Source organism: Trachypithecus francoisi, unplaced genomic scaffold, assembly GCF_009764315.1.
Source record: "Trachypithecus francoisi isolate TF-2019V2 unplaced genomic scaffold, Tfra_2.0 Lachesis_group8, whole genome shotgun sequence".
Taxonomy (NCBI): Eukaryota; Metazoa; Chordata; class Mammalia; order Primates; family Cercopithecidae; genus Trachypithecus; species Trachypithecus francoisi.
This window is the reverse complement of record NW_022681473.1, coordinates 56,388,697-56,414,109: the sequence shown is the minus strand read 5'-3', so window position 1 is coordinate 56,414,109 and position 25,413 is coordinate 56,388,697. Positions and strand designations below refer to the sequence as shown.

The window sequence follows — 25,413 nt, the reverse complement described above, 5'->3', positions numbered from 1 at the left end:
ACTTAAAGGAGGATTTCTTTGTGTCCCTTAAAGTGACCCCTACTGAGTGTGTCCTTCAAAGGGGACCTTCCTAAGCATCAGCGCTTTGCTGTGCGCTGGGTGGTGCGGCTGAGTCACTAATTAGCAGTGACAGCCTGTGTTGTATCTCCTATCAAATAACCAGCGGAGTGGAGTGACAGGTCCTCACTTAAACATGGTTTAAGTAAGCATTCACAGTTCTTTACTTAAACATGATGCAGCCTTCCTGAAAGATGGAGTCAGACCCCAGGAGAACAGGTCTCCAAAAATGTGTGAATCCGTACTTAACCCTGGAGGGGCGAGAAAGCTGCAGTAAGGGATTATAAGAGACCCTACAACTCCTCAGGCGCCCTCTGCCCCGGGGGCCAGGAACATCTGCAGACAACCCCGCCTCCGTCTCGCCTCCATCTCGAGCTGTTCCCTTCTCCAAAGGCCACCTTGGCAGCCACACAGTGTGACCTAATCACCTCCTCAAACAAAAGTAGCGACACCCCAAAATGTAGACCAAGCAGAAAGAGGCGCTGGAGGCACTTGCCTTATTCCCCATGATGTTTTTGAGTCGGAGTCTCGCTCTGTCGCCCAGGCTGGAGTGCAGTGGCGCGATCTCGTCTCACTGCAACCTCCAATTCCCGGGTTCAAGCGATCCTCCCACCTCGACCCTCCCGAGTAGCTGGGACTACAGATGCGCGCCACCACTCCCCCTACTGTGTGTGTGTGTGGACACAGGTTCTCGCTATGTTGCCTACCTAGCTGGTACCCCATAACCACTCCTGGTTAGAGTGTGTGTGTGTGTGTGTGTGTGTGTGTGTGTGTGTGTGTATGTGGACACGGGTTCTCGCGATGTTGCCTACCTAGCTGGTACCCCATAATTTTTTAGCCCAACAGGAGACCGACTGCCTTTATACTCCAGGTCCATCAAGTTAAGCAGCGCAGTAGCCCTCTAAGGGCCAGCCTCACACCCAGGGGTTCCTCCGACAGCGCGGACAGATGTCCTGGGAGGCTGGCTCAACTGGGTCCCCAGCCCCCGGCCCCCGGCTCCCAGCTACCGGCGCCCCGCCTCCAGCGCTCAACAGTTAACAAGGCAACCCGCGCGCAGACGCCACGGCCGCGGCACAGAAGGCGTGTTTGGCAGCCCCGCCGCCCCGCCTCTCCGCCGCCCCGCCTCTCCGCCGCCCCGCCTCTCCGCCGCCCCGCCTCTCCCGCCTTCCGCCACTGCGCCGGCGCCGCCGGGAACAACAGGCCTGGTCCCGCTTCCTAGGATAGCGCTGCGCGCATGCGCCTTGACGAGTGAGCCGGGTGAGGGGCTTCCCTAACTAGCGGAAGGGGCAGAGGGAAATGGAAGGGATAGGCGCGCTAGGCCTAGTTGTGGCTAGGCTCCAGCTGGAGTTTGCGTTGGGGGCGGACTAGGAGCGGTGGTCTCCAGGGAGGTCGAGGCTGGGGCTCCCACCCGGATTTGGAGCAGGGTTGCGGCGGCCCAGCTGACCCGCCGGCGTTTGTACGTTATGTGCCCACTCAGGGAGCCATGGACAACTGTTTGGCGGCCGCAGCGCTGAATGGGGTGGACCGACGTTCCCTGCAGCGCTCAGCAAGGCTGGCTCTAGAAGTGCTGGAGCGGGCCAAGAGGAGGGCGGTGGACTGGCATACCCTGGAGCGTCCCAAAGGCTGCATGGGGGTCCTTGCCCGGGAGGCGCCCCACCTAGATAGACAGCCGGCAGCCGGCCCGCAGCGCGTTTTCCCGGGAGAGGTGAGGGTCGCCGTGCCGGGGACCGCCCCAGTCCTTCGCACCGCGGTAGCCCGCTGGGAGCCAGGGGCGCGCAGCGCAGAAGCAGCTGAGGAAACCTCCCCTTAGCGGAAGCTGGAAAGGATCAGGACAATGAATGGAAAAGTCGTTTCAAAACTCTTTACATTTGACAGGTTCTTGTTGGGTAGCTGTAGAATAACGGTAGTGTTCAGCCCTGGTTGGTTACTTAAAAAAAAAAAAAGGGGCCGGGCGCGGTGGCTCACGCCTGTAATCCCAGAACTTTGGGAGGCCGAGGCGGCGGATCACCTGAGGTCGGGGGTTCGAGACCGCCTGACCAACGTGGAGAAACCCCGTCTCTACTAAAAATACAAAATTAGCCGGGCATGATGGCGCATTCCTGTAATCCCAGGTACTAGGCAGGCTGAGGCAGGAGAATCGCTTGAATCCGGAAGGCAGAGGTTTAGCCATTGCACTCCAGCCTGGGCAACAAGAGCAAAACCTCCGTCTCAAAAAAAAAAAAAAAAAAAAAATTCTTACAGCTGTCATCTGATAATAGAGGAAAGCCTGGAAAGCCTGCAAACCTATCTCTTAGGTCCTGGATAAATTGCATGTCTATCTTTTAGAGTTGGAATTCTTTCTCAGTAACATCGTTCTTTCTGACATAAACTTGCAGAGCCTTTCGAAAAGTAAAAAGGAGGCTATTTCCGAAATGGCTTTATTCTTCAGTAGAGAATCCTAGATCTAACCTGTGACGTGCCATTTATTCACATAGAGAGAAGAGAGACCCCCAACCCTTAGTGCTTCCTTCAGAACAATGGCTGAATTCATGGACTATACTTCAAGTCAGTGTGGGGTAAGTTGGTGTGAACCAAAGCTATGTCCCATCACCTGCTGATGGCCACAATGGGGATCTTCCTGGAATTTAGGGAGAATCTGGAGACTACCTGTTTCTCCTGCCCAGCCTCCATGGTCAGATTGTAAACAGTCAAGGACTTAAACCAGGGGGTAAATCCAAGTTAGAATTCACTCAACAAATGTTTATTGAATGCCTAACTCTGTAGTTGACAATATAGCTATGAAAAGTCAAAAAAGGTCTTCTGCCCTCAGTGATCTTTCAGTCTAGTGGGGGGAAAAATAGCTTATTTGCTGAATTCCATAGCAAGTAAGTTAAATATTAGGGTTTATTTATTTATTTTTATTTTATTTTATTTTATTTTATTTTTTTGAGACAGAGTCTTGCTCTGTCACCCAGGCTGGAGTGCAGTGGCGCAGTCTCGGCTCACTTCAAGCTCCACCTCCGGGGTTCATGCCATTCTCCTGCCTTACCCTTCTAGTAGCTGGGACTACAGGCGCCTGCCACTATGCCCAGCAAATTTTTTTTTTTTGTAATTTTTAGTAGAGACGAGGTTTCACTGTGTTAGCCAGGATGGTCTCGATCTCTTGACCTCTTGATCTGCCTGCCTCGGCCTCCCAAGGTGCTGGGATTACAGTTGTGAGCCACCGCGCCTGGCCTTTTTTTTTTTTTTTTTTTTTAATTGAGACAGTCTCACTCCGTCACCCAGGCTGGAGTGCAGTGGCTCAGTCTTGGCTTACTGCAACCCCTGCCTCCTGGCCTCCTGGTTCAAGCAATTTTCTTGCCTCAGCTTCCCCAGTAGCTGGGACTACAGGCGTGTGCCACCATGCCTGGCTAATTTTTGTATTTTTAGTAGAGACAGGGCTTCACCATGTTGGCCAGGCTGCTCTCGAACCCCTGTCCTCAAGTGATCTGCACACCTTGGCCTCCCAAAGTGTTGGGATTACAGGCATGAGCCGCCATAACCAGCCAAATCATCTTTCGATACTCGGGGAAGGTTGAAGGCAGGCCAGAAAACATTCAAGGAAATTACCTGCATGGAAGGTGCTGTCTTCTAGGAATTACAGCAGACTCTGGCCTCATGCAGCCTTAACACTTCGTGAGTCCTACATGGTTATAAGGAGGCTGATCCACAAGGGAGATGGAAGAGAATACCTTGTTTCTGCCGTGCTTTTCAGTTTCATATGTTAAGATCTCAAAAAACTAATCTTTCTACATCTTTTGTAAGAATCCCTGACTCCAAGAATAGGACTCCAACCAGTGAGGAATAGTTCAGGGAATATTTTTATCTTACTTGTATTGTTCAGTGGTTTTAGAAAAATCAATAGCTTCATCTCTACTGTAAAGTGATTAAACACTTGGTTCATGGTTCAGTAAAAGCAATAATATTTGTCTTTGGTTTAAGGTTTAGCAAATTGCTGTTCTTCATTTTGGTTTTCTGTTCATGCTTCAGTTCAAGTCTCTGTTATGAAATGGAGCCTCAGAACCCCTTGGCTTTCTAGAGATAGAATTAAGAATTGTGTACTGGGTTTGCCTCCACAGTTTGAAGTAGCTACTAAAACACATCTTTTGGTCTGTGTCCTCAAGTGCTTTCCCCAGCTTCTCATTCTTCTGGTCACATGTGTTTTAGACAGTGTCCCTACCCTGTGTTCAAAACAAGCAGGGCTGTGATGTCCTCATCATTCGTCATTATCAAGGGCAAGTCTAAGGCTAACTTTGAGGGGGAGGAAGGAAGCAGACAAGAGAAATGTAACTGTTTTCCGATCTTTTGGAAGATTCTTCATAGATTGGAGACTTCTCCCTCCACTCCTCTGCGCATGGGAAGCACAGAGAAAGGGGCTGCAGAGCTCTTGGGTTTATGTTTCATTTCCTGCTGTGTTTCTAAATTTCAAGAAAATGTACCTGTCTCTTCCTGTGTCCTTGTCTGAGACTTAAGACAATAAACATGGAACTGTTCATCCACATTTTTTAGGGGAGGAAATGAAAGGATGTGTGCATTGGACATGGGGGCAAAGATGTGAAATTTGTTTAACCTGGCAGAGCATGGTCCTGCCCACCTTAGCCAGCGTTCTTGCCCTACAGAGGCAGCAGGTGGCAGCACGAGGATGCCAAATGCATTTATTTCTCTGCAACCACTTTGGGTGGGCTAAGGTTTGTTGCATGACTTCAGAGGCCTGTCAAGAGGGCAGGTAATTCACCTTTGCTCTCTTGCCTCCCTCCTTAACAGTACTTTGCCCAAATACCAGGGTTTTTTGAAAATTTGACAAGACAATTTGGTTAGCTAACATCTTTGACATTACTTCTCTAGAAATATTATTCATCTGTGCCAGAGGAAGGAGGGGCAACCCATGTCTATCGTTATCACAGAGGCAAGTCGAAGCTGCACATGTGCTCGGACATAGGGAATGGTCAGGTAAGTGTACTCAACTGTCCGGCACCATGCCTTCAGTCTACCAAGATATGACACCCTATATTCAAGAGCCCCTGCTAGACTTTGTGTTACTGGATGCCAGTGTGACTTGGCATTACAGAGCTTAACAGAAATGTATAAATTCATAACCTTAGAGAACTTACAGCAATGAACATGAAATAGGAGGTTGTCAAAAATATAAGATTGATACTACTGTAGGATCTTTAGGTGAACCTGCAGTCCTGGGCCATGGGATTCTCGGCCAGGTTTAAAGAAAAGAGCTTCCAAGCCTGGAATATGTTGCATGCAATGATCGCCCCTGTGACTATCCCCTGCACTCTATTCTGGGCAACATAGACCCTTTCTGTATTTTTTTTAAAAAAGGGCTCCAAATATCCTCTTCTACATCTAGGGATAGGATTGTTTTTTTTTTTTTTGTTTTTTTTTTGAGACAGGGTCTTACTCTGTCACCCAGGCTAGAGTGCAGTGGAGCAATCATGGCTTACTACAGCCTTGACTTCCTGGGCTCAGGTGATCCTCCCACCTCAGCCTCCCAAGTAGCTGGGACTACAGGTGCATGCCACCACACCCAGCTAATTTTTAATGTTTTTAATAGAGACAGGGTTTTGCCATGTTGCCCAGGCTGGGGGAAAAGATTTTTAATAATTACATTTTTTACTATAAGGTGATAACTGTCATGTCTTTGGTAATTTTTTATTTTATTTTATTTTATTTTTTGAGAAGGAGTCTCACTGTCACCCAACGTGGAGTGCAGTGGTACAATCGTGGCTCACTGCAACCTCTGCCTCCCAGGTTCAGACAATTCTCCTGCCTCAGCCTCCCAAGTAGCTGGGACTATGGGCACCTGCCACCACGCCCAGCTAATTTTTGTATTTTTCTTTTTTTGTTGTTGAGACAGAGTCTCACTCTGTTGCCCAGGCTGGAGTGCAGTGGCGCAATCTTGGTTCACTGCAAGCTCCGCCTCCCGGGTTCATGCCATTCTCCTGCCTCAGCCTCCCGAGTAGCTGGGACTACAGGTGCCCGCCACCACGCCCGGCTAATTTTTTGTATTTTTAGTGGAGACAGGCTTCCACCGTGTTAGCCAGGATAGTCTTGATCTCCTGACCTTGTGATCTGCCCACCTCGGCCTCCCAAAGGTGCTGGGATTACAGGCATGAGCCACCACGTCTGGCCCATTTTTGTATTTTTAATAGACACAGAGTTTCACTGTGTTGGCCAGGCTGGTCTCGAACTCTTGATCTCAGGTGATCTGCCTGCCTCAGCCTCCCAAAGTGCTGGGATTACAGGCATCAGCCACCGTGCCTGGCCCATGTCTTTCATAATTTTTAAAAAGAAAGTACAAGGGAAGTGTGCTGACGGGGTCTCGTTTAACAAAATACTTTTTTGTAAAGGTAGTAACAATTACGGGCCCCCCACTACAAACTTACCTTTTACCACATGTCATTCTGGGGAAGCCAAAGATTCTGTTTATTGAACTGATTCAAAGGAGGAGGTGGTGGTGGTGGTTTCTGAGGAGACTAGATTTTTTCTTTTGTTTTAAACTACCTGCTTGTACTCAAAGATAGCAAACTGAAGTCCAGAGTCGATTCCGGAGTCTAAGTTGGATTCTTGACTTCTTTGGTCTGTCAGCCATTTTGGGGTGTTAGAGGGAGGAAGTTTAGGACAAGGATGGGAGAGTGGACACAGGGACATGAGCAAGGGCTGAGTATACACTTGAAGCACCTCCCACACGCCTCCCCTGGCCTGGGAGGTGAGTAGTGGTGCCAGAGCTTGAGTCCTGAGCCCCCTTTTCTGGCCTAGCCTGAACTCTCACCTAAGTGCACCTGACCCTAAAGGGTGCACTTAGATACATGTGGGGAAGAGTCATTCCCAACTCTCCTTTTAAAATGTAAGTTCCCTCTATGGGAAATTGGCTTTATCAGTCAGCCTGTTGCCTTCTAGGACCACCCCTACTCCTAGAAGAAGCACAGAAGAGAATGTATTGAGAGCCTAAGTGTCACTTTTGCATTTTAAATTTTCCCTGCAATCCAAGAGTCCCATGTTACAGACTGGAAAACCAAGGCTCAAAAGAAGTTAATCTCTTAGTAAATAGCAGAGATAGGACTTAAACTCAGGTGTGTCTGATTCCAAAGCCCATGTAAGAATGAAAATTATAATAAACATCTGACTAAAAATACCTTACAGAATTCACTTAAAAATGCCTTGATGACTTAGATGACAACTTAGAAAAAGCTGACAGAACAATTACTAACTCCTCATAAGGTAGAAGAAAACTTCTCTTTACAATCCAAAAGTGAAAGTTTGGGCACAAATCAGTGTTCTACTTGTCTCTTCAGAGAAAAGATGGAAAAAAGACATCCCTTGGTCCTGGAGGCATCTATCAAATATCAGAGTATGCTCCAGAGGCATCCCAGCCTGTGAGTACGGAACTGCTTACGCACTGGGTTTCACCACTGTTACAACTCCATGAACCAGTTGACATGGTTCTTAGAGGGCTATTTGAATTGGGTCTATAGTATTTTTAAGTTGAGATGTTCTTACACTTAAGAAGGGTGCACAAAATTTTGGTTCAGTGTAAAATTGCGTTTTCTTAGTATTCTTCCTTCACTCGAAGCTTCAGGGATACTCTTTGTGCCTGAACTCATAGTTGTGGTTGGAAAGAATGTGAAGTATTCACATCTCAGTTCCTACAGCTCAGCTGGGCTGGCACTGGGTCCTGCTGGAATTCCACCATCTGTTCAAGCAGCAGGAGGGGCACGATCCTCCTGCTAACAAAGTGAAAACCATTGCTGAAATTCTGAAACATACACATTTGGTGAGATCAGGTTACACAACATTTGAAGGCATTTGTTCTCATTTTCCACAAATGTTTCTCTGTAAAAACATATGATGAGTTTTTGATTTTTAGGATAAAGTACTCATTAGTTCATGAAGCCAGGGGATCCTTTTTGGAACTTGGAAGGGCTAGAATTCTGAGGAAAGGAACTTCATTCAGCATGGTGCCGCAATACATTTCTTACTTTTTGTTTGTATACAGTTTGCTACTAGTCAGGATTTGGAGTGTACTAGAGTTATTAACAATTCAGAATATTCTGTTTCTAGTACAAATATAAGTTGTTAAGGCTTAGACGCCTCTCAACACTTGCTGACATTTGGTAATACTGATGTTCCACAGTGTTGGAGTTCTACAGCCACATGCCAACCTTACCTCTATGTCTCCTTGTGTGCAAATGAAGCATCCTTGGCTTTCTGCAACTCTGATACAACCATATTTTCTAAAAGTGACTTCTATTTACATGATTGACAACCAATAAATAGTTAATGACATTGTTATACACATTTACATCAGTTAAAGGATTATAGGCTTCCAATTTTACAGTAACTGGACAGGCATGCAAGAATACAACATTAAACAGCTTTGGAAAAAATTGGCTTCAAATCCATCTGCAAGGTAGGAGGAATAGAGGAAATTTCATAAAAATGTAAACATGATCATTTATTCCTCTGAGTGCAATTTGCTGGCCAGTAGTTTGGCTTTTCCTGTGTGTGGTAGTGGAATCAACAGCTTTTGCCTGTAGCCCCTTCTCAGCATTAAGCAAACATGTAATGGCATCCCAGCTGTCAATCTGGCCCTTAATTACAGGCTCTTTTCTGGTTTGTGACTTTGTCCTTTTGTTGTTTGAACCGAGACCCATCCTCTGTCTGCACACCTGATGTAACCTGCCTCCCAGCCATGAGTGAAGTCTACGCTTGGAAGACTGATTATACTCAGTTTGGCTCTAAATAAAAATCTTTCCATTAACTCTGGCTTCCAATGTTTTGTACTCTGGGAGAACCAGTCCTCCAAGGGAGAGTTTTGTCAGCCTGCTGAATTGCTGCTTCAGTGACAAAATGGAATCCACTCAAATTGTTCTGAGCTTTAGGACAAAAGAAATGCCTATTATCTTCCTAATAGTGAACTTAGCAAAACACAGTTTAAAAGAATGGCTCTCATCACTCCCGATTACCTTGCCATTACTGCTCATCTGTGCTAAGTGCCACTGGCTACTTCTGATCCCCAAAACAGTGGCCTCTAGCCTTTCCCTCTGCCTAACTCCAAGTAGAGTGTTCTTTTTATAATCCTTCATGTTCCTGTAACACTTTAGCATTTACAGAGCATTTTCAGCATGCTTATTTTGAGGTATTATCACAGTTCTAGAAATAAGGAAAGGCTGAGACCTACCAAAATGACAGTGTTGTATGTGAGCAGGCTGAGCCTTGAAAGCAGGACCTGTCTCCCACATTAGCACTTCATTCCATCACACCTCTGCATGCACAGGTAGCCTGCTGGGGGGCCATGGTGGCAGTGGGGTATAAAATCTCTAAACTGCTAATATCCTCTTTTCCTTCTAGGCTGAGAACATCTCTAAGGACCTCTACATAGAAGTATATCCAGGGACCTATTCTGTCACTGTGGGCTCAAATGACTTAACCAAGAAGACTCATGTGGTAGCCGTTGATTCTGGACAAAGTGTGGACCTGGTCTTCCCTGTGTGATGTTGTCCATCACTGCCTTCACATCACCTTTTTTTAAGTAGTAAGAATAAAGCCACTATATGATTCTCTTGATAGCTATACATTAATCCTGTTTTTAATGCTGACTGGGTCAGCCTTCCCAGGAACTGGAGTCTGTCTCTTTCAGTGCCTTTTGTAACTTGAGGGTGTAGAAGTCCTCCATGCTTGTTTGCCTGAAAGTAATATGATTCGCTGTCTGAACAGGTTTTACTGCTTGCTTTCCAAGTAGAGGTTAATTATGATAATAAAGAGACTGGAAATGAAGATAATTCATTTTTATTAAAAGGTAAAACAAAATGTCACTCGTGTACAACTGTAGGCTTTATGGAAAGGTGGCAGAGTGGCTGTGGACACGTTTGCCCAAAGCAGGCTGACCCTCTCTTCCATGGAAGAGGCATCTTAAAGCAGTCTCACCAGGGCCCTGGCAGGGACCCCCAGGGAAGGACCCCCACACTCCTATGTCCCTCACAACAGGTGCCTTCCTGCTGCTTGTCTGCAGGGAGGTCTTCTTGGGGTGGAGATACTGCTGGTTATTTGACTGTTACCTGTGGCCTGTCCTCTGCCTCCTTCCGTTGAAGGCCTTGTCAGCCACTCTGTATAACTCTCCTCAAGTTATACATGTTTATTCTTTACCTATAAAAGGGGAAAAAATCCATAGATTGTTATGCTGACTGTAATTTTAAGAATCAAAAGTCACTGATTTTAAAAAGTCATTGATGTGCTGAGTGTGGTGGTTCATACCTGTAATCCCAACGTTTTGGGAAGTTAAGGCAGGAGAATCACTTGAGCCCAGTAATCAAGACCAGCCTGGGCAACACAGTGAGACCCTATCTCTACAAAAAGTAAAAAGTTTAGTCAGGTGTGGTGGCATGTACCTAGCTACTCAGGTCCTAGCTACTCAGGAGACTCAGATGGGAGGCTCACTTCAGCCCAGGAGTTCAAGGCTGTAGTGAGCCATGATTACGCCACTGTGTTCCAGCCTGAGTGACAGAGTGAGATCCTGTCTCAAAAAAAAAAAAAAATCATTGCTGTGTCCCAAATGTCTTGAAGCTGCCACAGCAGTACTGTGACATCTCCCAGTTTCATTGCCTGGTTCTCTCATTTTGAACACAAACCTTTCCACCTTTCCTTGGGAAAGGTGCTAGTATTTTATATGATGGAAATGAAGTTTTAAGTAGGGCTATATTACCATTCTTAGTGAGGAATAGACTCCATATTCAGAGGGCCTAATAAAGCAGACCCCTACCCAATACCATAGAACAGAGGGCCATTTAAATGGGGATCCTTGCACCCCCAAGAAGCCTGTGATTAAATTCATAGGTTCCATAAGCCTTCTGAAATTACATGCAAAACTGAGGGTATGTGCATTTTTCTGGGACAAGGGGTCATAGGTTTTACTGTTCTCAAAGGGGATGTGACCCAAAAGGTCTAAGACCCATGTGAGAAGTCCTTAGGAAGCCCCTTTCCAGCCATTCTGCTTTACCTAGATCCTCAGGGCTCTTAGTCTAAGGGGAATTCTTGTTCCACGGACCTATTGCAAGGCTCTGACTCTGCTTTCTGTGTTCAGCTTCCCCTGGTGGGGTCTGCAGTGGCTTCGTGTTGGTTGCCTTCAAGACCAGCTCTGTGGTAGTCCCCACTACTACAGTTTGTGCTCTCTGCTGTTTGTGATCCTTTTCTTCTTTCCAAATGTTGGAATATCTTGTTCCTAAACCCAAAAGTCAATTACTTAGGTTGAATATGCCACCATTTTGATGGGATAAGTACAACTAAAACAAGGATCACTGAAGTATCTGTAAGCCCACAGCATTGTTTTCATTTATTATGTATTTGAGACAGGGTCTTGCTATATCGCCCAGGCTGGAATGCAGTGGCATGATCATAGCTCACAGCAGCCTCGACCACCCGGGCTCAAGCCATCTTCCCACCTGCCACCCGCTCTTCACTACAGCCCCCAGTAGCTGGGACCACAAGCGCACACCACCATGCTCAGCTAATTTTTTAGTTTTTTGTAGGAACAGGGTCTCACTATGTTGCCCAGCTGGTCTTGAACTCCTGGGCTCAAGCGATCCTCCAGCCTCAGCCTCCCAAAGTGTTGCGATTACAGGTGTAAGCCACTACACTTGACCTATTTTACCATCATGCAATGTGTCCATGTAATGTTTTCTATTTTTAGAGAAAAAAATTTTTATCATTTCTGGCCCTTATGCTTTTGGGAAACATTACCTGATACCCAAGATTTGGAGTAGTGAAGAAGTTATTGGATGTGTTTTCTAAACTGCCATTAGGGCAAGTAAAGGTAACTGACTGCCACCAGTTAAAGGAGCTTCGACACCTTCACTGATCACTGATAACATGGACCACAAAGAAGAAACTACAAGCTGATGGAAAAACAAGTTTTAAGAAATTGAACTGGGTGCATTGGTGCACACCTGTAGTCTCAACTATTTGGGAGGCTGAGGCGGGAGGATTGCTTGAGCCCAGGAGTTTGAGCTATGATTGTGCCACTGCACTCCAGCCTGGGTGACATAGTGAGACTTTGTCTCTAAAAATTAAAAAAATATATATATTGGGGCAAAACAAAAATAATGGGAGATGTGACTTCCTGAGGAATAGACCAATCTAAAAGGGAAGGAATGTTTTTTATGTTTCTTTTACAACTACAGATTAAATCCTGTTTCAGTTATAAGCAAAGGAGGCAGAAAGCACCTCCCTGCCAGCAACTGACAATCTGGCCTCCCTAGGACTGTTAGGATCTAGCTGTAACCTCTCACTGCCTGTAACTGAAAGTAAGGGAAAGTGTGGAGGAAAGAGAAACCTATGCAAGAGCTTTTGTGAGAGGCAAAGCTCAAAATTGAGTGTTGAGCATCAGCACTCGACAGAACGGATATCAAGTCCTGAGAGCAGGAACTGATTAAACATCAAGCATGTTTAGGAGAAGCAAAACAGCATATTTCCTTTAAAAGATGCAAAACCTGGAGGGGAGAAAAGCAAAGCGCTGGTGTTTGCCTTGTTTCAGCCCTGACCTACATGTGATTTTCTGTTCTTCTCTTAACTAGTGAGCTGTGACCACATGTGTGGTGAGGGCTGGGGATGGCCATGTCTCCACACCCCCTCTCGGGCATGCTCTCCATATATTTGGGAACATGCTGACAGTGCTCACGGGTCAGCCCCAGGAACTCTCCCTTGAGCATAACACAAGATCCAGTATTTAATGGGAAAGCTGAGCCAACTACCTGAAGATACTATAGTTCTCTTCTTTATAGTTGATTATTAGAATTTATTTCAGGGGAGAAAATAACTTTGGAGTGGATCTGTTTAAATGTGGTGATGGAGAGAGACTGTAGGTGTAAGTGGCTTTGGGCAGTAGCAGTAAGAGCTGTGTAAACTTAGGGCCAGGGGAAATTTGTTTGGACTTAATCAGGTTTGGAACCCTTCTAGAGATTGCTATGGAGCAAGCCACAGCAATACGAACACAGATGTGGTACCTAGGGCATGTCTGGCGCCCACGGCCCCTCTGGTTGTCCCTCTCCCCTGTGCTGGGCTTGGTATTGTCTCAGTTGCTCCCCACAGACCCTTTTCTGTTGGGTAGGTACAGCTTTTCTTTCTCCAGGCTCTGCTGGAGCAAGAGGCATTGGGAGCTATGGAAAATTTAGCATGAAAACGCTAGAGTTTGGTACCATTTTCTTTATGCCCTCTCTACAAGTGATAATATAAAGAAAATGCTGCCAAACTAGTGTTTTCATGCTAAATTCTCCATAGCTGGCCGGGCGCGGTGGCTCAAGCCTGTAATCCCAGCACTTTGGGAGGCCGAGACGGGCGGATCACGAGGTCAGGAGATTGAGACTATCCTGGCTAACATGGTGAAACCCCGTCTCTACTAAAAAATACAAAAAACTAGCCGGGCGAGGTGGCGGGCGCCTGTAGTCCCAGCTACTTGGGAGGCTGAGGCAGGAGAAGGGCGTAAACCCGGGAGGCAGAGCATGCAGTGAGCTGAGATCTGGCCACTGCACTCCAGCCTGGGTGACAGAGCAAGACTCCGTCTCAAAAAAAAAAAAAAAATAAATTCTCCATAGCTGCATTTCTTTCAAATGGAGAAAGAAACTGGCATTTCTTTCTTTCTTTTTTTTTTGGAGACAGAGTCTCACTGTGTCACCCAGGCTAGAATGTAGTGGCTCACTGGAACCTCTGCCTCCAGGGTTCAACTGATTCTGGTACCTCAGCCTCCCAACTAGCTGGGATTACAGACGTGCATCACAACGCCTGGCTAATTTTTGTATTTTTAATAGAGACAGGGTTTCACTTTGTTGGTCAGGCTAGTCTCAAACCCCTGACTGCAAGTGATCCGCCCCAGCTTTGGCCTCCCAGAGTGCTGGGTGAGCCACTGCACCCGGCGAAATCACCATTTCTGAGTGGCTGCTGCCAAGGCTTGCCATTGCAAGATTGGAATAACCCATTTCACAGAAGCCTGGGACCCACCTCCCCATTTTATATTTTCAATATAAAGTTTCTTCCTGGAGAGTGGAGGAAGAGCACAGCTGGGTCTCTGAGATATAGGGGAAAAATCCTCATATAAAATCCAAGTGCAGCAGACATACCCCTCCCCTCCCAAAGCCCAGGGGTTCAGAGGAGTCACCAGGAAAGCTTCTCATTTACAAACAGTTTCTCAACTTTCTGGAACCGAACACTAATAAAGTCGTTACCCCTGGGGCAAGATTGAAATCTTCATTGGTGCCAGCTTGATGGTTCATGCCTGTAATCCCAGCACTTTGGGAGGCCGAGGCGGGCAGATCACTTGGGCCAGGGGTTCGAGACCTGCCTGGCCAACATGGCGAAACCCCATCTCCACTAAAAATACAAAAGTTAGCCAGGCATGGAGGCATGCACCTATAATCCCAGCTACTGGGGAGGCTGAGGCATGAGAATCACTCAGACCTGGGAGGCAGAGGTTGCAGTGAGCCAAAATCATGCCACTGCACTCCTGCCTGGGCAACAGAGTGAGACTGTCTCAAAAACAACAACAACAACAACAACAAACTCTCATGGGCTAAGCAGTCCTTCTGGCTCAGTGACTGTGCTAGAAATAGGGCTATGGTTTCAACCAGGGAACCCTAGTGGGTCCCAGTGTGGGCAGTGCCTAGAGATCTAAGCCCTTAGCAATGGTGTTCCTTCACCTCACAGCCTCCCTGCCCCAGATATGTTCAGTGACCCCCAGAATCTTGTCAAGGGCCACCTCCTTCACACAGCTCTGACAGGCTTCTGCTCTTTCCGGGCTCCATTGGGAATTTAGATAGAACGGGCTCCCCGAACCTAGCAGGGCCCGCCACACAGTTCTCAGCTGGAGGTGATGCAGTGTGGGGCTGGCTGCAGACTGCCAGCAGCAACAGGACACGGCTTTCCTGTTGGCCATGAGGGATAAGAAGCACATTACAGTGCCCAGGTCCTCCCCGCTCACTTACTGAGGGGCCCAGCAGGAGAGTGGGGCCTCATGACCAATGCTTAAGACCAGTTTCTATGCTTCAGTGCATCAACTCTCATCAACACTTGGAGGCATTTGTACTGTTCATCTAGAGAAAAACCAAGGCCTCCAAGAAAAAAGGAGGGGGCTAAAAACAGACAATGGCAGTGCCCTGTCAGTAGAGACTAGTGAAGAAAGAAAAAGGCAGGTATTAAATAGGGATGCAACCTTAGCACAAAGATCATTTCATCCTTCTGCTCCTGTGGGCCTCATAGCTGAAATGGAAACGTGCTATTTCCCTTTTCCCATAGCCGTCTCTTCAGCATGACCAGACTCCCAGGGATTACTGTAGTCCCAACAGAGTGGACACGTGCATCAGATTCCTAAGGGACATGTGGGAGGGGAGGGAGCCGGGCTCCAGCCCCTGCCTTAGAAGGCAAGTCTACTCCCCTGGCATACCTGGCTTCCCAGGGCGTGGCTCAGGCCCGTTTCTCCTCCAATACCTCCACTCAGGCTGGCAGAGGCCACTCTGCCTCAAAGGAGTCTCAAGAAGGATGGGATCTGTGTTGACTGCACTGTTTACCATCAGTCTCTGGGGAGGACCCATCTCCAGATCATTCTCCACATTGTCTTATTCACGGGAGGAGGAGGAGGAGGAAGAAGAAACAGCCAGGGGAGCGTATGTTGCTACTTTTTCCTCTTTAGGACCTTCCAGGGGCAAAAGCTGTGCTGGGGGCTCCAACTCTGGAAGTTCTCTGGCTGTGACTTCTGAGGTCTTGGTTAGAGGCCACCAAGTGGTGCCACATGGGGGGCAGCCACAGAGGCAGCCCTGGCACAGCAGCTGGCAGCAGGCATGAGGCTGGCAGAGAGGGCACAGGAATGGAATGCCCGGAGGAAGCTCGTTAGTGATGCGCCCAGTGATTGGCCCCAGCAGAGAGCAGCATGGAGCCCAGTGAAGGGGCCTGGGGTGCTCCCTGGTGAAAGACTTGTGGAGCCTCTCCACAGCCTTCTTCCAGATGGCCAGGGACACCGACTGGACCCCACCTAGGGGCACTTTAGTGCTTTGCCATTGCAGAAATGAACAGTGATTTCTTCTTCCTTTGATGCTACATAACAAAAAATGGCAAAATTTTGTTATAATTATCAATTACCTTTTTTTTTTTTTTTTTTTGAGACGGTCTGGCTCAGGCTGGAGTGCAGTGGCACAGTGATAGCTCACTGCAGCCTCAACCTCCCAAGCTCAAGCCCTTCTCCTGCCTCAGCCTCCCAAGTAGCTTCCACTTCCTAATCGTGGGATAAAGCCTCTCCTATCCACACAGGCAAAGGCAGAGCTTCAGCCCAGCCCCTGTACTCTGGCTGCCTGGCTCCTCAAATGCACCTCTCCGTGGAGAGCCTGCCAGGAACATCCTTCACCTGCATCATGGTTACCTCCACTTCCCGAGGACTTGCCTGAGCCTCCCTGCCTCCTGGACTACAGTGGCCTGCAGGGGCTCACTTTTCTTGTCAAAACCAAAATGCATTCTCAGTAGAAGCCTCATTCTGTCATTCTCTGAATTACAGTGGTGCTGACTGACCGTGCAGAAGACGACTGTCCGGTCCCTGGAGGACCTGGTGAGAGCTGAGTCGTGAGTAGCTAAACCATGGTTTAGCTGACCAACATAGAGATAGAGTTTTAGGCCACTTACCCTGATTACAATTTTTTTTTTTTTATAATCTGAAAGATACAGTGTGCATCTTGAGGCATCTGTTGCTGCCTCAAGATTAAGCAGCAGGCAAGGGGGTAAAAATTCTCTTCTTAATGCCTTAGAAACTCCTAAGCTGTAGACATACCCTTGGCTCTCTCCTCTGGCCTGATTATAGCCTGGCTCCCTCTGGGGACTGATGAGTCAGAGCAGCTTCTCTTACCTCTCCGGGAATCTCTCATCTCCAAGCCCAAAAGAACAGTGCCAGGGCCATACTGCTGTTGTCCTGGCTCCCAGAGTGCCAGCACCTTGTCCCCTGGTCTCAGTAAGTATCCTACAGATGGTGAGAGAGGAATGACATCCTCTTCTAAGACCACTCTCTGCTGCTGGGCTGGCAGCTTTGGGCCTGCGACAAGAGGAGCCTCAAATTCCACAAGCAGGACCCCCTGTCTCTCCAGCTGTGGGAAAGAAAACACTCAGAATAAGAACTGGCATTACAAAGTACAAGAGGGAGCACCCAGGTTCCCTACGATGCCCCCAAACCAGGCCCAGGGACTGCCTTCCAAACAGTGACAGGCACCTAAAGAAGGGATGAGGCAGATGCTCTTTCAAGCCAGTCATAGCTGAGATAGGCAGGCTGTGTGGCACGGTTGGGCTTTCCTGAATCTCTTTCTTCCTCGGGCAACACTTCCTGCCTCTCCCTTTCCATTCCCTTCCTTTGCCTGGTTTTCTTTCCTCCTACCAAATTTTTGACCTGCAATTGCCAGGAGTAACCTGGGTCCTCCCTGGACCTTTTCTCAATGCAATCCCCTCCTTCCAGCACCCCCAAGAAGCGTGGCTCCTGTGTCCAAGACCAACCAGGGATGGATGGTTGTTCACCTGTGAGGCTCATGTAGGCGAGGAGAGATTGTGGCCACAGAGCTGCCCTCAGCACCGCCCTTACAGTCGATGAGGAAAGGGTTAGCTAAGCAAGTGAATAGCAAAAGCGAGAGAACAGCGATGCAGCTACTTAAAAGTACAGGCTGTTCCAAGTACTCTGTAATTTAGAAGAGAAATAAACTGGTTATAAATTATTTTTACCAAATCACTGGACAGAAACTATATTCGAGCAAAGTTTTGCTAGAATTTCATTTTAATTCACATATTACTTGAAAATTGACCTTCCCCCCCCACCCCAGATGGAGTTTCGCTCATCAGCCAGGCTAGAGTGCAATGGCATGATCTTGGCTTACTGCAACCTCCGCCTCCTGGGTTCAAGCGATTCTCTTGCCTCAGGTTCCCGAGCAGCTGGGACTACAGGAGCCCACCACCTTGCTCGGCTAATTTTTGTATATTTAGTAGAGACAAGTTTCACCACATCGGCTAGGCTGGTCTCAAACTTCTGACCTCAGGTAATCCACCCTTCTTGGCTTCCCAAAGTGCTGGGATTACAGGCATGAACCACCACACCAGGCCAAAAACTGACTTTTGATTGGAAATTCTGAAATTCCTATTTTTAAAGAATTTACACTAGTCTTCCCTTCATGAATCTACTTTCACAAAGTAAGTCTGACTCTGAAAAAAAGAAAAAAAAAAAAAAGAAGTGAGTAGCTACTGAAGTACAGGCCAAGCCTGGCCCCCAGCCTGGCGGGAGTATGCTTCTCTGTGTACCAGCACACACCCATGCATGTGAGCAAACACATCTCATTCCTCTTTCCCTTAGGCTGGTGTTCATTCAACACACGGAATTTTCCTCAAGAAAGTACTTTTAAAGTACATTTTCTTCTCTGTTATGCATTGAATTGTGTCCCGTGCCCCACCTCCACACTCCTCCCACAGGCTGGATTGCAGTGGTGCCATCAGTTTGGAGCTCAAGTGATCCTCCTGTCTCAGCCTCCCAAGTGGCTGGGACTACAGCCATGTGCCACCATGCCTGATTAATTTTTAAATTTTTTGTAGAGACAGGGTCTCGCTATATTGCCCAGGCTGGTCTTGAACTCCTGGCCTCAAGCAGTCGTCCCACCACCACCTCTCAAAGTGCTGGGATTACAGGCGTGAGCCACCATGCCTTGCCCCCTGCCAAATTCATATGTTGAAGTCCTAGACCCCAGAATGTGACCTTATTTGGGAATAGGGTCATTGCAAATGTAATTAAGATGAGGACTGAATATGGCAGGTCCCTAATCCAGTGTAATTGATGTCCTTATAAAGGGGGAAATGTGGGCAGACACACACTCAGGGAGAACGCCTCGTAAAGGTAAAGGCAGAGATCAAGGTGATGCCTCTATAAGCTGAGGAACACCAAAGCCTGCCAGCAAGCCATGAGAAGCCAGAAGCTGGGCATGGGAATGATTCTTCCTCACAGCTCTCAGAAGGAACCAACCTTGCCAAGCCCTGGACTTCCAGCCTCCAGAAATGGGAAATGACACATTTCTGTGGTTTAAGCCACTCTGTTTGTGGCACTTTGTTAGGTAGCCCTAGCAAACTAACGCACTCAGTGGTATTACATGTTCACTTCTACATGGCCATGAGAGCTGTGCTTATCCAAAAAACCAGCCTGCTAGACGCACACAGCTAAGGCATGTCAGGTATGACAGGGCCACCCAGAGGAGCATGCCAGGAAGATACTGGGGGTCAGGGACTTGCCTCAGGAGCAGGCTTTATTTGAGCCCAGTAGTAAAAGCCATCTGCTTCCCGTCTTGCCAGGACCCATGTGTTGGCAGCATCTCCAGCTCTTCCCAGCCAGCTAGGCCCTTGCCATGCTGGGTCGGCAATGTGGAGACACGGGCAAGAAAAGGTGTGCCTGGAAAAAAGCAAATGGAATTAGTGGATAGAGAGTAACAAGCCCTAAACACATCAAGAAACATGTTTCTCAAGTACATCTGAGGTGCACCACAGGCACACAAGGCATGTGGAACAGAAATCCACATGGAAAGTGGCAATCTATGACTTCCAGAAGGATAAGATAAACCTCCGGGAGGGGCAGTAGGAGAGGACAGTGAAGGGAACCATCCTTGGTGGATTGGGAGTTGGTTCAAGGCAACCAAAAGGTAATTTGCCTTGATACATTCAAGTTAATTAATGCTTGTTCCTACACTAGACAACAGACTGGAAAAGTGTGGCTCTCGCCTGTAATCCCAGCACTTTGAGAGGCTGACGCGGATGGATCACTTGAGCTCAGGAATTCAAGACCAGCCTGGGCAACATGGTGAAACCCCATCTCTACCAAAAATACAAAAAAATTAGCTGGGTGTGGTAGTATGAGCCTGTGGTCCCAGCTACTCAGGAGGCTGAGGTAGGAGGATTGCTTGCACCTGGGAGGTAGAGATTGCAGTGGGCTGAAATGACACTACTGCACTCCAGCCTGGGTGACAAGGTGAGACCCCCTATCGAAAAAAAAAAAAGAGCACCAGGGGCCAGACACAGTGGCTCACACCTGTAATCCCAGCACTTTGGGAGGCCGAGGTGGGTGGATCATGGGGTCAAGAGATCAAGACCATCTGGACAATATGGTGAAACCCCATCTCTACTAAAAATACAAAAATTAGCTGGGCGTGGTGGCAGGCGCCTGTAATCTCAGCTACTCAGGAGGCTGAGGCGGGAGAATCACTTGAACCCGGGAGGCGGAGGATGTGGTGAGCCAAGATTGCGCCACTGTACTCCAGCCTAGTGACAGAGCAACATAGCGAGACTCCGTCTCAAAAAACAAAAAAAACAAAAAAAAAGTGCCAGGAAGGTAAATCTTAAGGTGGCGTGTGGGATTCCAGGATGAGACGTGGAAGCTTGGGTAGTAATACCAAGGGTGTGAAATTGTAATGCCACTTGATGCTGTGGGGTCAGAGGGATGAGGAAGTGTTTGGGCAGGGACAACCCAGAGGAGCTAAGGGGTTGTGGGACAGAAAAAGGAGATGCTAGTTCCGGATAATGTTGTGGTCAGGGCCAGTTGGTCTAGGGGAGTTGTTGAGTCAGGGTTTGGGTTTTTGAAGAAGCCATTTTACTTTGTGGGCAAGGCTGAATGCAAAGGGGGCCTGTCTGCCTCCTGCTGTCATCAACATGCCGTCACAGCACCCAGGCTGTTCGTGCTGAGGAGCTCCTGCAGGCCCATGCTGAGCTACCCTCAGCCCCCCTCAGCCTCCCTCCTGTGCTTGTTGGCATCTAAAGTCCAATGCTTAACTCTAGCTTTGAACAGGATGGTCCACCGGGTGAATCACGAAAGGGAGCCATTAAGGATCATTCAAGCTGGCATGTCCCTAACGTGGGCAGAATGGATCAGGCAGCAGGAATGCGAGTCCCTGGAGCTGACAACGCTCCATGTGTGCATATGGGCTGTGGTGCCTTTGGCCTCTTGTATCCACGCTTTAGAAAGCGGACTAAGGATCCTATTTAGGAAAATCCTGGACAAAGGAGGAGTACTGAGGGAGTACTGAGAGTACTGAGAGAACCTGAAGAGGGACCTGGAGACCCCCCCCTTAGCAAGTCTTTTTTTTTTTTTTTTTTGGTTTTGTTTTGTGTTTGAGACGGAGTCTCACTCTGTTCCCTAGACTCGAGTGCAATGGCGCTGTCTCGGCTCACTACAACCTCTGCCTCCCGAGTTCAAGCAATTCTCCTGCCTCAGCCTCCCAAGTAGCTGGGAATACAGGCATGCGCCACCACGCCCAGCTAATTTTTTTTTTTTTCTTTGAGACAGAGTCTCACTCTGTTGCCCAGGCTGGAGTACAATGGCATGATCCCAGCTGACTGCAACCTTTCCACCTTCTGGGTTCAAGCAATTCTCTGCCTCAGCCTCCTGAGTAGCTGGGATTACAGGCACCTGCCACCATGCCTGGCTAATTTTTATATCTTTAGCTGAGACAGGGTTTCACCATCTCGGCCAGGCTGATCTCAAACTCCTGACCTTGGGTGATCCACTCGCCTTGGCCTCCCAAAGTGCTCGGATTACAGGCGTGAGCCACCATGCCCAGCCAATTTTTTTTTTTTTTTGTATTTTTAGTAGACAGGGTTTTGCCATGTTGGTCAGACTGGTCTCGAACTCCTGACCTCAAGTGATCCACTTGCCTCGGCCTTCCAAAGTGCTAGGATTACAGGCGTGAGCCACCACACCCAGCCAAGTCTCATTGTTGATGGTAAAATGAGCTATACATTTGGTAACTGGCTATCCCTAACTGCCTTCTCTCACTCATGCCAACTGCAGCATCTGCAACTCTGCTAAAGCCGGATCAACCCTGGAGGGCTCTGGGAGCACAGTGTAGGCTGGAATGACAGACCGCACACAGATACACCAATCATAAGCCAAACAATGAAGACCCCTTTCCGCCTTCTCAGGAAGCAAGTCTCTCCACCAAGGTCTACCACCAACAGCCAAGAACAAAGGAAAAAAGAAAGGGGCACCCACTTCCTCCAGAGGGGCAGAGACAGGTACCTTGCGAGGGGCTTGTGCCCGGTGAGCCAGGGTGCTTGGAGGGCAAAGGGGTAGGTGAAGGAAAGGTCCCACAGTGGAGCAGCACCGTCCCAGCCAGGGGCCTTCAGGCTTGTGGCCACGCTGCAGTCTTTGAGCAAAGGCATCCTGGGCCCCGTGGAGGATTCCATGGCCTTCAGAGGATCCACCTGAGAATAGGCACCACCATTACCTGAGCTGCAGCTTAAAGCCAGTGGTGGCCGCCTGGGTGAGGCAGGGCTCAGCTCTGCAGTTAGCTGACTCTGGGGACAGTTGAGTCCATGCACGGCCCCACCTGCTCCCACAAACTCTCACAGTTTCCTCCTTGAGTCACCTGCTTTGGGAACCTCCCCTCAGGAAACGGAAGGGATTGGAAGAGCAAGAGCTGTGAGTTTAGAGCAGCCCAGCTTTAAATCCTCCCTCACAACCTGCTGGCTGTGTGCTCACTTAACCTCTGCCCTCCAGTTACACTCAGGATAGAATTCACGGAAGGCACCTGGCGTATTCAGCAGCTCAATTTACATTAGTATTTTTCCTCCTTCCTCCTCCCTGGCCACCTACAAGGCTAGTTCTGGCCCCAGGTGAGCTGAGCTCTCAGGGCCGTCTATCCCCTTTCTAGCCCCATCCAGAGGAGACAGCTGCCACCAGGGCCCAAGATCAAGCCGCACAGCCGCAGCCCACCAGAGCCCTGTGAGGGTCTGCCCCTGCCTAAGCCCACAGGTCTGACCCCAAAAGGACTTACCCACAGCCCCAAACTCCCAGCCTCCACCTCAGCCTCAGGCCCCTTCTGACAGCTGGGGCTCAGGGCCTCAGCACAACCGACTCCTGGTTGCCATGCCGATTGCTGTGGGTGCAGCCTGGGGATGCTGTCGTCTGTGGCCAGTGAGTGCACTGAGCATGCAGAGAGGCCGACAGGAGGCCTTTGGAGGCAGGGATGGGGCAGGAAGTGATGGGGGAGGGGTGTTCTCCAGGTTTCCCTCTGGAGAGAAGAGGAGGAGGAGGGAGAGAGAAAGGCCAGCGTAGCCTCAGTTCTCCAAAACTCAGGCTGCCCCACTGCTAGAAGAGTCAGTGGTGGTGGGAAGCCCTCAAGGATCCCAGGGGACTCCTGTGAGGGAGGAGCCACCTCCACCAAAACTGAGGGCCTCCTCCCTGTACACACTAGAGGCAGGGGTGGGGGAGCCACTGGCGGCTTGGGGACTCTAGGGTAGAATTTGTCCCTAGTCTAAACCAAAATAACCAAAGGGGTGGGCCTGTTTGTCTGTAACAGGTAGGACTCCGTTGAGGAGCAGAGGTGTTGTGACCATTTAGAGTGAGAGATGTGGACACTGGCAACAAAGGAAGAGAAGTCCAGATTCCGCTCATGGGAGGGGCTCGTATTTGGAGACCTCTGACAGTCACTGCGCACTGATTATGTTCCTGGTATGCAGGCAAGTTTGGAGGTGTCCCCCACATCCATACCCCGCTTCTACCAGGTTCTGTTACAGTTGGCAGATCCATGGGAATAGGGAGGCCAGGGTACCACCTCCAGGAGTAGAGTGGGTCAGTCACCCCTTCCATCCCCGTCTGGCCCCAGGGGTTGGTTAGGCAAGGGCGTGTTCCTGAACCTCTCCAATCAGCAGGAATCTGGAGACTTTGGTTGGGAATCCTGGGATATAGGCTTTCTCTTTCTTCCTACGCCTGAACAAGAAAGCTGATAGTTCTGAGAGCTTCTGACAGCCTTCTGGGGAGACTGAAGCTATTCCCAGAGAAAGAGAGGATAGACCTCAGGAAATAGAGGGTGGGTTGGTTGGTTGGTTGGTTGGTTGGTTTTGAAACAGGGTTGCCCAGGCTGGCCTCAAACTCCTGGACTCAACGGATCCTTTTTCCTCAGTCTTGTGAGGAGCTCAGACTACAGACATGCACCCCCACATCCAGCTGAAAATAGGTTATTGGTGACAGTATTGAGTCCTACCTGCAGGCAGTGCTGCTACTCTAGGCCTCAGCTGTGTGAGCCAATAATTCCCCTAATTGATTATGCCACTTTGAATTGGGCTGTTTCTTACTTGCAACCAAAAGCCTCTTAGCTAATGACTGCCCTCCCAGAGCATCACTTCATAGTCAGGAGAATGACTGCTGCCCAGGACCGTATACCGAGGCCAAATTATTTGGCACACAAAGTTAAAGTCTGAGAAAGACCCATGGCCGGGTGCGGTGGCTCACACCTGTAATCCCAGCAGTTTGGGAGGCCAAGGCAGGTGGATCACAAGGCCAGGAGATCGAGACAATCCTGGCTAACACGGTGAAACCCCATCTCTACTACAAATACAAAAAATTAGCTGGGCGTGGTGGCTCATGCCTGTAATCCCACCTACTTGGGAGGCTGAGGCAGGAGAATTGCTTGAACCAGGGAGTCAGAGGTTGCAGTGAGCAAAGATTGCGCTATTGCCCTCCAGCCTGGGTGACAGAGAGAGACTGCGTCTCAACAAATAAAAAATAAGTTAAAAAATACCCATGAGGCCGGGCGCGGTGGCTCAAGCCTGTAATCCCAGCACTTTGGGAGGCCGAGACGGGCGGATCACGAGGTCAGGAGATCGAGACCATCCTGGCTAACACGGTGAAACCCCGTCTCTACTAAAAATACAAAAAACTAGCCGGGCGAGGTGGCGGGCGCCTGTAGTCCCAGCTACTCGGGAGGCTGAGGCAGGAGAATGGCGTAAACCCGGGAGGCGGAGCTTGCAGTGAGCTGAGATCCGGCCACTGCACTCCAGCCTGGGCGACAGAGCGAGACTCCGTCTCAACAACAACAACAACAAAATACCCATGAAGTCTCTGGCAGTGAAAGAAGGATTCTTGAATGAGACAGAGGGATTTCAGTGGAGGAGGGGAAAAGGAGACTATTCCAGTTTAGGTAGGAAGCAAGAGAGAAGATAGAAGGATACATTCGCAAGAGTGATTTTCTGTTTGGGGGAAATGGGTTCAGCATGTGCAAAATCACCCTGAACTTGCTTAGAAGTCACATGAAAGCAGACTCACATCAGGGTTTGGGTGTGAGAGTAATTCTGGTTATAGATTACGAAGGCATCATCGCTAACCCCATCAGATGTTATCTTACACGTAGGAAAAGGCCAAAACTCGGGTCGTTTATCTTTTAAGGAATGTAGCGACTCAAGCATGAGACAGGGTGGAGGAGGGAGAGGGGCGTGTACTCTGTCCTGTCATGTCTTCAAAGCTTCTTTTCAAAGAGCGAAAGAGCTGCCGGTGGTAAGAGTCAGGGGCATTGTGAAATG

General features: G+C 48.8%; 2 protein-coding genes across 6 annotated transcripts; one reads left to right on the top strand and one right to left on the bottom strand.

The window, feature by feature from the left end:
* Window positions 1–1,191: 1,191 nt before the first annotated feature.
* On the top strand, window positions 1,192–24,397 carry AKIP1 (A-kinase interacting protein 1). 5 transcript variants are annotated; one of them, XR_004436193.1, is made up of 8 exons: window positions 1,192–1,314; window positions 1,535–1,762; window positions 2,532–2,612; window positions 4,921–5,025; window positions 7,380–7,460; window positions 9,436–9,619; window positions 21,905–22,128; window positions 23,415–24,397. XR_004436193.1 is itself a non-coding variant. In XM_033207642.1 (6 exons), the coding sequence occupies exons 2-6, from the start codon at window positions 1,541–1,543 to the stop codon at window positions 9,577–9,579; spliced, it is 633 nt and encodes a 210-aa protein (XP_033063533.1). In that variant the 5' UTR covers window positions 1,192–1,314; window positions 1,535–1,540; the 3' UTR covers window positions 9,580–9,861. The 5 variants fall into 5 exon arrangements, 4 of the variants coding, with proteins under 4 accessions (XP_033063533.1, XP_033063537.1, XP_033063536.1 ...); XM_033207642.1 differs by lacking the exons at window positions 21,905–22,128; window positions 23,415–24,397 and having other exon boundaries at window positions 9,436–9,861; XM_033207645.1 differs by lacking the exons at window positions 21,905–22,128; window positions 23,415–24,397 and having other exon boundaries at window positions 1,210–1,305; window positions 9,436–9,861.
* On the bottom strand, window positions 10,574–22,429 carry CUNH11orf16 (chromosome unknown C11orf16 homolog). The gene is given in 6 exon segments (XM_033207647.1): window positions 10,574–11,302; window positions 15,512–16,111; window positions 16,114–16,158; window positions 16,958–17,192; window positions 19,360–19,516; window positions 22,133–22,429. Coding segments are annotated over 6 exon segments (1,404 nt in total). The 5' UTR covers window positions 22,300–22,429; the 3' UTR covers window positions 10,574–11,102.
* Window positions 24,398–25,413: the final 1,016 nt, after the last annotated feature.